Source organism: Belonocnema kinseyi, chromosome 1 (genome assembly GCF_010883055.1).
Source record: "Belonocnema kinseyi isolate 2016_QV_RU_SX_M_011 chromosome 1, B_treatae_v1, whole genome shotgun sequence".
Lineage (NCBI taxonomy): Eukaryota > Metazoa > Arthropoda > Insecta > Hymenoptera > Cynipidae > Belonocnema > Belonocnema kinseyi.
The window spans coordinates 177302972-177316507 of NC_046657.1; the positions used below are offsets into that span (position 1 = coordinate 177302972).

The 13536-nt window shown below is 36.7% G+C and overlaps 2 protein-coding genes across 5 annotated transcripts in view; one reads left to right on the forward strand and one right to left on the reverse strand.

Annotated features, from left to right (window-relative positions):
• Window positions 1-13536, forward strand: part of LOC117182808 (GPI mannosyltransferase 2) — an 88547-nt gene that overhangs the window by 65717 nt on the left and 9294 nt on the right. The gene's annotated exons all lie outside the window — the stretch shown is intronic.
• Window positions 1774-13536, reverse strand: part of LOC117183143 (ADP-ribosylation factor-like protein 6-interacting protein 1) — a 30668-nt gene continuing 18905 nt past the window's right edge. For 2 of the 3 annotated variants that reach the window (XM_033351230.1, XM_033351141.1), the window contains 2 exons: window positions 10829-10913; window positions 1774-2092 (listed from right to left, as the gene is read on the reverse strand). In XM_033351230.1, the coding sequence (XP_033207121.1) occupies window positions 1992-2092; window positions 10829-10913 (186 nt within the window). In that variant the 3' untranslated portion in view covers window positions 1774-1991. Of the gene's footprint in view, window positions 2093-2176; window positions 2260-10828; window positions 10914-13536 lie in introns of all 3 variants that reach the window. The other variant, XR_004466324.1, reaches the window with a different exon arrangement.

The following is a 13536-nucleotide window of genomic DNA, read 5'->3' on the forward strand; positions in this document are numbered from 1 at the left end:
GCCCACACGTTCCAATGATATGCCTACAGCATTAGCTACCTCTCTCAATTTCACTTTCGGATCATTCAACATCATATTATGGATTTTTTCGACATTTTCTGGCGTAGTGACCTCTTTTGGGCGCCCAGATCGTTCAACATCAACTGTGCTCGTACGGCCACAACGAAACTCGGTAAACCACTTATGAATCATTCCAATCGACGGTGCAGAGTCCGGGTTATACTTTTCCAGCTTGGCCTTGGTCTCGGATATCGTTTTCTTGCGAAGATAGTAGTGTTTGATCAAAACTTGAAACTCAGATTTTTCCATATTAAAAAAAAACTCGGAGGTTAGTGGCTTCTCAGAGCTGTAACTTGTAAATGCGTAAACATAAATGGCTCAAGTTTTGACAGGCGTCATTTGAAGGATCAAGCTCGACGAAAATGGTTCACATTAGTGAATACTAATGCCATCTCTTACAATTTTCAGGTACTTATCAGACAGCCTACTAGTTCTGTTTTTAGTTTTATTCGTAAAAAAATAGCTTAAAAACATGAAAAGTTAAATTTTTTGAAACCCCACACACGAGACGAAAAAAAAATTAAAAGACAAAAGTTGTGATAAGAATGAGTCCACGCAGCGGCCAGATTTTTTTTACTGTTAATGATTTCTTTAATGATTAAAGCCAAAACTACGCATCCTATCAAAAAGTGGTTGATAACAAATTTGTAGATTTTTTTCAAATGCACAATTTTTGTGTACTCATTTACCGTATTTTGCATAGTTTGGCCGAAAAATGTAATTTTTGGATTTTTCATTATTTTGTATGCTGTCAAAATTTGAATTTTGCAAGAAAATTCAAAAAGTTGTTATGAGAATCTTGTAGATCCTTCAAAAAGCAACATTGTTCTTCTCTTTACTTTGTTCATATCGTGCGTTATTTGGCTTAAAATGTTCATTTTCGTGTGTTTTTTGTAATATTGTAAATGCTATAACTTTGGTAATTTTTGATTTTATGGAAAAACTCAGTAGAATAAATTGTTCGCCTTTTTGAATACTATGAATAACCATACATAGATTTTTTAATTTTAAAAAAAGGGGTCTCAAAAATATTCAAAATGTGCCAATTTTTTAATTTTTATCCAAAATGGCTGGCTAACGAACTTGACCTTTAGTTTAGGACACTAAACGAGTGTACCAAAGGCCAATCTAATAGATTAATTTTTTGAAAAGTTATTGAGTTCACAGACATACACACCTGCAGACAGGCATACAGATATCCAGATAGACATACAGACAGACACATTCGTGAAAACCTGTTTTTTGGATTCAGGGGATATCAAAACTTCGACATTTGACCAAAACTTGGGGGGGGGGGGTCAAATTTTACACAAATCTAATACCTTCTCTGATGAGAATGTAAAAACAGCAACACGGGTATCGGGTTAATTTGAATTTTTACGTCTTTTTGGTTCCAAATTATTTTGTCAGTAATTACTAATTAAAAATTTCCAAATTTTATCTATTTTCGCAATATCATCATAAAGAGTTCATAGTAACGCTACATTTCGGGGTCACTGGCTAAAGAGTTTTTAAATATTTTATGCTATTTTGAGGGAAAATGTCACTTTACGAAATGTTACTTTACCGGCTGCGTATATATATACCTTTATCCAATAAATTGAAGACCCGTGTTCTGTCGTGTAAAATTTCGCTGTAAAGATAAATTTTAGTAACTATCATATTCTATATAAAAGGTGCAATATTAACACATAGCAGTACATCTTAAAAAGAACGGTTTTGAGGTACATCCTATTTCATGTTGATTCAACTTACAAAAACAATATTAGATAATGCCTACGATAATCGACGGTGGCACAAGTGACAAGAGCACAATACGTGTTGATTATAAAGAAAGTGTTACATTTATTATCATCCGATTAAGTAGCTTAACATGTAACGGATTTAAGGTACTAAGTAACTGTTACAGTAACTACATGTGATAATGAAAATTAAGATGTCTTTCGATGAAGTACTTGATTGTAGATTGACTTGATTGCTGATTGTCCTCGATGTTTATACCTCAATCCAGGAGTCAGCAGTAGAAATATCGCTGAAGCAAATTGTTAATAAAGTTCTTATGAGATATAACAAAAAGATATTTTAACAACTGTTAAAGGTAAATTAAGAGAAATACCTTGAAAAGTTTTGACAACTCAATTGCTAACAGGGAGACCGGATCACAGTACGGCCAAATTGTATTTCCGTCGATAAATTAAGCTAGAAGGTGCAATTCGTAACGCATTTTTATGTGTTTTTTTAGATCGCTTCAGAATAAAACAAAATATTTTCAAGAGCAAACAGATCTTTAATTTGATATTAAGGTATTGAAACCAGGACCGAAAATAAAAATGTAACTGTCTTATTATGCTCGATAAATTCTAGAACTACATATTTTTAAGATAATTAGGGCCTATTTCTATTTTGAATCAAATCTGTATTCGGAGTGAAAAATGGTCTAACTTCAACAGTTCTTGTGAAAAACTTTTTTTTATGTTTGGGTCAGAATAAAAAAAATGTTTTACATAACTATTGAAATTAGACAATTTTTATCTACGTATACAGATTCGATTCAAAACATGAATAGACTCTACTTATATATAAAATACGGAATTCTAGTATTTATGGAGTAAAATGAGGCAATTCAGTTTTGAGGTTGGGTCCTGGTTCCAACGCCTTTAACTGATAAAATAAATAATATCGGCACAGGCAATGCGATTTAATTAGTTGAAGGATTCTTTCGCTAATTAGCTCGCTAAGCAAGCTGTATTATTCATCATGGTACGTCATTCAGGTTATATACTTTAAAAATGCATTCAAAACTTTATGGGTTTGTTAATAACGTCAATTTTTTATTATAAAGTATTATTAAATCGATCAGAATTACAGTACCGGCCAGTTACCAGTCGACTAAAAAAACCGCGTTAAAAACATGCCTCTCTTTTTCTGAGGTTATCTCAACGACAAATTAAGCATTTTAGATAAACAGGGACCGAATTAGGCAGGAGCCCATAAATATAATTAAATATTTACTTGTTCACGAATTATCATAGAAAAAGTGAAAGCGTACCCAAGACGAAGATCGGTTTGTCTGTTTATACAAAGTACTTCAAGTAGGGCTCAATCGATGCCAAATTTAAAAAGAAAATGTATATGGGACTCTCTTTGAAACTGAACCGACCAGAGCAATTCACGCAAACTTTTCTAACTCCTGCCTTCGCTTACACAATATACCTGACCTGACTATTGGAGATAATCCCTTACCATTCTGGTATATAAAAAGAATTACCCTTTTAAATTACTAACTGGAGATCGTTGCTGATAGCGAAAAAGGCTTTAAAGATTTGTAGCGCGTTATCGAATTGCACATCAATAAATAATCTTCAAAGAGTTTTTAGTTTAGATTATTATTAATTCTAAACCGCGAACTAATGTTAGCACAGAATTTCTCTTTTTATAAAAAATTATTTTTCAAAAATTTCATCAGAAAAAAGAAATTTGTTTAAAATAAGAATATATCCTACTACGCCAAGTAATAATAACAGAAGTAGTGCGCGTCATAGAACACAACATAAATGTTGTTCTTGTCTTTGGGCAAGAGTAAAGTAAACCTACTTTTTTCTTGCTGAAATAATATCTCGAACCTACCTTGAAATTTTTTATTAATATTTTTTGAAAGAGGTTTACTTGGTTTAACACCAATATATATTGGCTCATATTTAAACTAACGAAGAAAGGTGACTCGTCACACCCAAGGAACTACAAGCGAATAACTTATATTTATATATATATTTATAGATTCCGCAAGCCCCATTAAGTTTAACATGTATTTCCCACATAAAAAAGATGTTTTCGTAAATGTTATACAGAATCATCAATATCAGGTGAATCGAGTTAAATGTCAATACACCTCTTCACAATTACCCATAAAATACAAATCAAAACTTATTCTTTAAATATCAACCCCATAAGTCTGTTTTGTAGATCTTGGGATTAATGATATTTTTGCAGTTTAATACAAACATAAATTGTTTATCAGGCATAAAATATTACTTTATACTGATAATTAGATGTTTATATAAATTGTGTAAACACTTCATTATTGTTTATGGCAATATCCTGTTATAATAGTTATAAATTCGCCTTTTTCAAGGATTTTTGGATTTATTAACAACTTTTAGCCAGAGCGAAGCAACAATAAATGTAATTTAAGATATATAATTATTTAACGAATTTATTATCATTGATCACAATGCTCTTTAGAGAATAATGATAGAAAGTTGCAGTTTTCTCTATAATGTTTTAATTTAATCCATTTTTCAATCAGTTTCAGGCAATGATTAATGCTTTTTAAATAACATAATTATTTAAACAAATTATTTTTGTTTATAAGTACATTCTATAATTATACTAGATAGTTGCGGTTTTTTCCAGAATATTTGAACTTTTTATCCATTTTGTAATTAGAGTGAGTTAATAATCAATGCTTTTTAGCAAACGTAATTGTTTTAAACAAATTATTATTGTTTATAACTATATTCTTCTGCTGCAATGCTAGACTGTTCCGCTTTTATTTAAAATCTTCAGTTTTGCTTTGACTTTCTAGTTACGAAAAAATAATAAGTAAACATTAACAAGAATGTTTTAAATAGTACTAGAACGTCATACACGCACGGAGCGCGCGTCTAGTTGTGTTACATGTACTTATTTTATTTGAAAATAAAGTTCAATAAAATACCATTGACGTCCGCTAAAAAGAATACTTTTGGTTTCTTAGCTAACGTCTTTAAATAATTTACTTAATTATTTTCTTGGTCATTCACCAAAATGGCTACAATCGGTGTTTAGATATTTGCCGCGCTTTCACTACTTCACTTATGGCGAAAAAATGTACTATAGTGTAGAACTGAATCTGGCCACAGTGCGAATACCACCAACTCGATGAGCAGTAGCGACTCGCTCGCAAGTTCAGTTTCCTTCAATTCCAGTCGCTGCCCAGTGAGGAAGACGTTCCCGAAAAGGTTGCAAACATACTGCTTCGTGAAACCCGTAGTTTTGTCTTTTGACGAAATTCGTAAAGAACATTTTCTGCGTAACATATCAAAGTACAGTTATAGTGAGCGATCAAAATAAATTTGTCAGCCTACTGTTGGGTGATATAACATACTAAACCTCTGATGCAAAAATTATTATTCCTCTTTTTTCCGGTTCCGTAGTCTTTGTGGTTATATTCGTTGCTTTAAGCCTCGACCTAAAAGGTGGTCGTTCTGGACTTTAATCAGATGAATACTCGAAACCCTGATTAAGCATACTTCTGAAGAGACTTCGGATGCTTCCGCCGTAAGTTTATTCTTATTTTTTAAAATATCAAGGTTACTATAACCTCCGAGTATCGCGATCTACGAGGATACTCTGGCTTTAAAAAATCGCGAAATTTATTAATTTCCCTGGATCCTCCCAAACTGCGAGGATACCCGGGTTCTCCAAAGCTGTGAGGGAGGAGATTACGATATCCGTGGCGATAAAGTTTTAATGTGGATTCCAATAGGACTTTTTGCAAGAAACACGAATCTGAAGTAAGAAAACAAAAAAAGAAAAGAATCTAAAGTATTTAAATCAATATCTGGAATCGTTTTCAAGATATCTATTTTTTCCGTTAAATTGAATAGTCGAATAATGTAGGTCTCGCCCCTAACCTCTTTTCCAACGCTTCATATGGAGGGTTAGGCACCCTTGTAATTAGTGAAAGAATTTAAAATAGTAAAAAAAAACTCTCGAAAATTATTCAATATATCGATTTAATATATTCAGATTCTTGCTTCTTGTAAATGACCCAATAGGAATCTGCATTAAAACGTTGTCGCCACGGATATCGTAATCTTGCCCTGCGAGGATACCCGGGTTTAACAATATCGTGAAACTTAATCATTTATTCTGGTTCATCTTAAACTGCGGGAGGATATCCGGGTTTAAAAAAAAAACACAAAACTTAATAACTTCCTCCGGGTTCTATCGAGTTGCAAGGATATCTGGGTTTGAAAAACCGCGAAAACTTAGTCATTTCCTCCAGGTCCTTCCAAACATCAGGAATACTGGGTTTCTAAAAAATCGCGAAGCCTAATAACTACTTCCGGGTCCTCTCACGCGGCGAAGATATCCGTGTTCTAAAAATTAAGAAACTTCATACCTGCTTCCTCAAACGACGAATTAAGACAATTCTTCTGATTCCTCTTCAGTTTAGAAGGACTCCAACTTTTATCTAAACACGTCGGATTTATTAAAATTTAGAAATCCCCCTCCCCCTCCCCCGGGCGATGGCTAAATTAGCGTCTCCGTTTGTTCATAGGTAGGAAAACCCAATAAAAATTGCCGAAGCCATCGAGCCGTAGCTGAGCAGCTTGCTCGTCCGGACATATACGTCCCGATACCACGGACCTTAAGAAGAAAAACAATCCATTCGTCCTCGTAAGACTTGCACCCAGAAAAGACGGGCGCTGTTCCCTTGAAAGTCGCTCTAAAGAAGATTGAAATTGCTGTCCGATCGAAGAAGCATGTTTGGTGTACCCGGAGCCATCGTGTCTCTCCTGAGAGCTACAAAATGAGTCTGGGACTTCTGAGCAGAGTAAGAGAGTCTCGATTCTTCAGCCGGAGGTAAAAAAAATCCAGCAAGGAAATGTACAGACTAGAAAAAGTGTGAAAGGGCTGAGGAAATCCAATGAATAACCACAGGAAGCACTAGCTCACAAACGTTACCTGAAGAAGACTGTTTAATTCTTTAGGTTTCTCCTATTCCCCCCTCGGCACTGCAGTCGACCAACATCCTTTCCCACAAACTATAGACCAATGCTGCCAAAAAGAGTACAATCTGACTGGATCTCGAGGTCTGAAAGATCTCAGAGTTACCCTCACGTGTTAACCCCTTGTAAAATTACGCCTCAACGAGGAATGATAAGATGCCAACTTGACTCAACATCAAGCAGACACTTCCAGCCTTAAAAGGCTTATTCTGGCTCCGGTAGAGTAGGCGCTCCACTTATATAACCCCTTCTTCGAAAGTCATCGGTACGGTTTCGCAGAACTTGATGCGAAAAGCACGAGAACTCTGGATATTTCTCGCACCATATATCATGCACTCGCGCCATATAACCTTATCGCTCAGGGGCCATACTCCAGAAGAACGTGCTTGAAGGTTCATCCACATATAGTAAGTTGAATAGAGAGATTGATGCCCCTTTGGAAAACTAGATTTACTATCTTATCTGGAAATTATCGTGTGACAACGAACAACGTCAACTATCTGTGTCGACCCTAATCATCGCGAGCATAGGGTCAAGAAGTACACAGGAGAGATTGGTTTGGACTTTGGATAGGATGAGTGGGCCGAAATCATCTGAAAAAAGAAGAGATTTTTGGCGTACCCAAGGACTCTGAGCTTGTGGATATAAGTGTTAATAGACATATTGACACTAGAGAGACCTATACATACCTTGGCGTACCTCAAAGCCGCATTCAGGACGTATCATCATTGAAGGAGTCTCTCCGAAGGAGATACAAGCCTATTCGTCGAAAGACTTAGTCTTAAAAACTGTCGCGTTGAACAAGGTATCTGCGACTTCATAACTCAATGTCCAGTGTCTTCATAACCGAATTGTTCTAAGTATAGCTTACATCCTTAACAAACCCACAGAGCAGGCGGCCGAGAACCTTGGTCTGAATTTTAACATCAGGGTTTAATTCAGGTACAAAGGGGTTAGTTTCGCATCCCAAAATAGTGTTATTTCCATCTTAGTATACAATAAGCGCACTTTATGTCCAGAAGTTTCCCACGATATGTGCTTTACTACCATCTTTGTCACTCTTACGGCGTTGGCTACGAACCTGCCCTGCTGAATACTCCGAGGAGGGAACGTTAATCGAGGCCTTTCATCGTTCTCCAAGACTTCGGGAAATGAACTATATTAGTGATCGTTTTCTCGGCTCCAGCCGACTACGAGATCACTGCAAAGGAGAAGGAAAAGGAGGAGAGGTGTCAAGAGGGCGCTGCAACGACTGTACCCAAAGTATTCGGTTAAAGTAATTGTCCTTGTGGTCGGTACTTTCGGAGGTGCGAAACTATCACTGGTCGCACCTTGGAAAGTTTTCACACAATTGCGGAGTGCGTCTGTTGTTATATGGATACAAGGATTCCTGATTCGCTGTTTCATGTTCTCCCAAAGTCTTGGCACGTCTTTAGAAACTAGATTTTTAACATAATCTCACAAAAACTAATCCAGTGACTTAAGGTTTGGCGATCTCGTACGCCGATTTACTAGACCTCCTCTACCGATCCAGTGACCGTTGAATACGCGATTCAGTAATTAATGTGCGATAGCTAAATAATGGGTTAAATAACCGTCATGTTAAAACGTACTGTGGTTCGTGAAAGACGAATCGTCTGAGAACTATACTCCAAAAAAGAAATTTGGGTTTCCTTGTATCTGTTGAAGCGCCCATGGACAAAATGTCACTCGGTTCTGAGAACTATTGCCATGTAGTTTGTGATGCAGTGAAATATAAAAAGGATGATGTTTATCACGTTTAAATATTTTCCAAACACTGGTTACAGACATTTCGGGATCACAGCTTATTTGTTGACTATTAACATGAGGGTCATGAGCGACTACAGCTGATATCACGATTTCATTATTAACTTCATTAATGGTTTTTCAACGATTCCTTTTTTTCTTTTATAAACTTTCCTCATTGGTGAATTTGTTAAATATCTGGTAAAAAGAAGCGCGTGACCGTACACTGCCTGGAAATCATTGAGAATAAAGAGTGATAGCAGCCTCGATATTCCTGCCACTTTCTCCATAAAAGAGACTCATTTCAATTTTCTCTGGTACAGATAAAGCTTTCAATCTAAAGTAATGAGCTCAAGTTATGTGGGAACACAACAAAACTTAATGAAACCTAAACGAACCTGATTACGTTTGTTTAGGCTCGATTAGCAGTGTTGGTTAACACATTCAAAGAAATCAAATCAAACGTAACCAGATCAACCTAAACGAACGTAACCAACAACACTAACCCAAACGAACAAAACCAATATGACCTACCCAAATTCACCCACCCAACACAACAAAATCAAATGAACTCAATCAACAAAGCGAACCGAAACAAATATACCCAACAAATCTAATCGAAACGAACGTATGCTACGTAACCAATCCAACCCAAACGAACGTTTGCTTTTTCCCTTCGGAAATAAGAAGTTTTAATTACGGACATTTTTTCGTTAGATGCGTATTTCTTAAGACATGTCTATGTCTCAACATAAAAAACACACTGTTATGTTTGTTAACTTCAATTAATTATTGCCTTCCTCAAATTAAAAAGCTGCAAATGAGAAACATAATTCGGGGAAAAACCGCAACTTTCTAAACCTATTCTTAAAGAAAAATTGCTAAGGACAATAATTAATTGTTTAAAAAATTTATTAAAATATATTATTATCATTGTAAAATTGAATTTTACCTAGGGTAAACAATTATTTATTTAAAAATCCGAAAAAACCATAATTAGCGCAAAACTCGAAAACCCCACTTTTCACTTATGGGGTTTGGGACTATATAAAAGAGACTTGTGGAGGTGGTATTTAAAACATAAGTTTTGACTCGTATTCTATGGTTAATTGAGACGAGAAATGTTGAGTTTTAACTCGATCCACCTAATATTGACATTTGTGTATAAAATTTACAAAAACGTATTTTTTCATACCTGCGTAAGGAATACTATCTTACACGTATGTTTAGCAATCGCAAAAGGCTAAGTTCACGAAACCATTATTACAGTGTGTGAAAAGTTCGTTCCATAGATTACCTTCATATTTGTTCACGCGAAAAATATATTTCACCGGACGCTGCCATCACTCGGTATTAAAAAGAATTAATAGAAACTCGCGGAATCCCCAGGCTCTTTTATTATTGATAGTTACATAGCTTATCAGATCAGCTGCAGATATTTACACCCGCCTTTAAGAACAGGATTTTTCAGAGAATAAAACCTATATAGGAAAAGATGTACGAAACTGCTGATTGTCAGGTGTGTCTGCAAAGGTGTTTTCAGACAGCGCTGCCTGTCGATAGACTGGATATAGTGAAATGCATTGAGATTGGTGCTACTTTGGAAAACTAGATTCACTACCTCATCTGCAAAATATCGTGTGACAACGAACAGCGTCACTATCCAGAGGGGCGTGTTTTAGGGTGAGACTGTGAGTCTTTTGCATCACACATCTGTCACTATCTCTCAATAGGCAATTCTCCTGGGTACCTCTGCGGCGAGACTAATCACCACGGCCATATGTTTCTAGCGTTCCCAAGGACTCTAAGATCGTAGATATGAGTGTTATTAGATACATTGACGCTGGAGAGACTTGCTTCTATCAAGACATATCTAAGAGCCAAATTCGTGTAAGGTCATGCATCTTCAGGAGAGCTAGAATATCAATTCGTCCGTTTCGCGCACTTACATCCCACACCGCCAAGACGAGCGAGGAAGTCCATATCTCTAATGCAGGCGGCCGAGACCCTTAGCCTGGATCTTAACATAAGAAATGGCTAAGTTCATTCCTCCATCTAGATGCCTGCCTGCGGATAGTCTCGTTGTCGTCTCTCTTTTTCTACTGCACGCTTTTTCTGGCTTCGGCTGGGTAGGCGCTCTGTTTATATAACCTCTTTTCCGCAATTCCTCGGCACGATTGCGCAGACGCTGACAAATAAAATAGTATGAGTTGATGGAAACTTACCTATCACGTAGATCAATAGCAGATTATTAACTGCGTTTCCGATCCAAGCCAGAAGCAGTAGAAAGATCGACAGTGAACCATAGTACTAAAGAAATTAAAACAAAGTTACATATTACATATTCAGCAATCAAAAAAACATGAAATGAAACTCCTAGCTAATTGTCCTACGAAATGACACTAAATTAAAAAATTCAATTAACATTTTCGTTTCTTTGAAATACTTTTCTTGAAACAGTATACATAAGCATATAATAAATATATATACAGGGTGTCCCGCGAGAGCTGTAGTTAATTTGGGGAGGGGGGGGGGGAGAAAGGGGATTGTGCACAAAAAATAAGCAAAAAAATCTCCAAAATTGTTTTGGTCCTATGCTTATTCTGGGCACAACAGAGGGTACAATTTTTATGTACGTGTGAGCATGTGTGTGACATTGCTCTTGTCGTTAAAATTTATTAGTCTTGTACTGTAATTAAAAAATGTTCTATTATAATAAAAAATCATTATTACATCCTCTTAAGTAAGGCGTGTTCTTTGGGTGCACTTTTTAGTCGAAAAGCGACGTGTTTAAACTGTAACGGTCCGTTTAATTTCACATGTGTGTTGTCCCGCCGGACGCTTCAGTCTGGCCAGTGTTTTCGGATTTGGTACAGGCTTTACAAATAAACGGAACAACAGTTTATATATTAACAAAAAGAAAACGAAATATATTCTTCCTATAAAATACATTGCTAATTAAATCTACGTGTGTATGTGTCGTGTTAAAGTGTTTGCGTGTTTGTGAGTGTGGGTGTGTGCTGCCGCCGATAATTTTAAATGTAATTGTAGTTGTGTTTGTTGTTTACATGTTTGGGTGTTATCTCGATTGTGTGTTGTGTAAGCAGAAAAGCGGTAAACGGATAAAGTCGTAGTGAAGAGAACGAAAAGAATAGAAGAAAATCGGGTCGGAATCAATTTATTACGTCGTAACACGCAATTCGAAGTTCGCGCGAATCTTGCCTAGCAACTGAGTAAGAAACCACCGGATGGTGGAAGGGAGGGGACAGAAGTGTCGCGTGCCTTGCGATGGGCCCGATCGCGTGAGTCTCGAACGCGAGTCTCTGATTCATTCACATCGACATCGTCGAATCATCGTCATATATTCCGTCCGTGGAGCTCCTCAATCGTGCATTCCGAGAATTCGTCCAAACTCGCGGTCACGAACGCGTGTGAAGACCCGACTCAAGGCACGCGTCCGTCGTAGCTTCTCGTTGTAATTCAAAGTTTTTCATCAAATCTCTCTCACTTCATGTGAATAATGTGCTTCGAATAAATCTGGGTTTTTTGTGCCTTTTTAGGCGTTTTCCCGTAAAACGTATTTTCATTTGCGGACCTAAATTTCACCTCGTAGAACGCGAAATTTCTTCGATTAGGAAGGTTTTCAGCAAAGAAGAAAAAGAGCAGAATATCCAACATCGTCTGGATCATCGTTGTTTAACTAAGTTGTAGAGCCGCTTAAGGCGAAACAATTCAAAGCAAAACATGGTGCCTCCTGTGAGGTAAACTTTTGCCTCATTACTCGATCTAAAAAAAGTGCCTTTGGGTTCACGCGCGGTCGTTGGCGCGTAGTGTCGTGAAATTCGCGCGTAGCATTTCCGGGGCCGGGTTGCGCACGCACTGAACCATGCGAGAACCGCATGACAAGGAACAAAGCCTGTTCCGCTTCCAGTCTTCACAGTAATTAAAGCCGGCAAGGATCCCTCATCACCACCATGGCTCCACAATCTAAAAAGCTAAGTAACCTTTTTCGTTTTATTCAGTGAAAATTAGTGCGAGATATATCGCGAATTACAATTGATTAATCGTTGTTTCGATTTTGAAGAATTTCGGTAATTCGGGATTAGATTCATTTGGTTCATGCGACAGTGATGCGTTTACCACGAAGCGTTCGTTGTTCTCGCGGAAATCGGAACACGTGGTGATTGTAAATTCATTGATTTAAATTCAATTTAAAAATAATTACAAAATAAAATTAATTAACTGAATTGAATATGGATTAAATTTAAATTCAAAAATTCCTTGATAAAACTTTTTCACTTTAATTGATTTTTTCATCATCGAATCTTATAATCATAAGTAATACAAACTTCGATAAATAATGGCTAATACATAATCAGCGTAAAAATACGCAACACAGTTTCCCCCGGGGTCGAGCCGGGAACCTTCCGTGTGTCGAGCGGATGCGCGAGTCGCTACAATACTTAATAAAATAATTAATAAAAAAGGTGGAAAGATTAATTTTTTTACTTTTTGTTGCAACCACGCGACGCAACTCAAATTTAGTTTTTGTCGGAAAGATATAGGTCAATCAAAATGGCGTTAACCGCCGCACAACAGGCACGGGTAGAGTACATAGTGCAAAATGGAATTTTGTTAAAAACAACAATCGCAAAACTAAATACCTACATCAAGGATTCAAAATGCGACCCGATAACTGCACAATTACGTTCAAAAGGAATTTCAACTCGGTTTATCGAATAAGAAAGATATAATGACGAGTTAACAAGGTTGAATCCGGGGCATCCTCGTCTTGAAGCGTTTCTTGACATCGAATCGGATTATTACGAAATCGCTACCGTGGTCACAAAACTCCAAACTTTGACCCCCCCCCCCCAGCTAGCTCGACATTGATAGGCCGAAATTACCGGAAATCCAAATTCCTGCTTTCGAC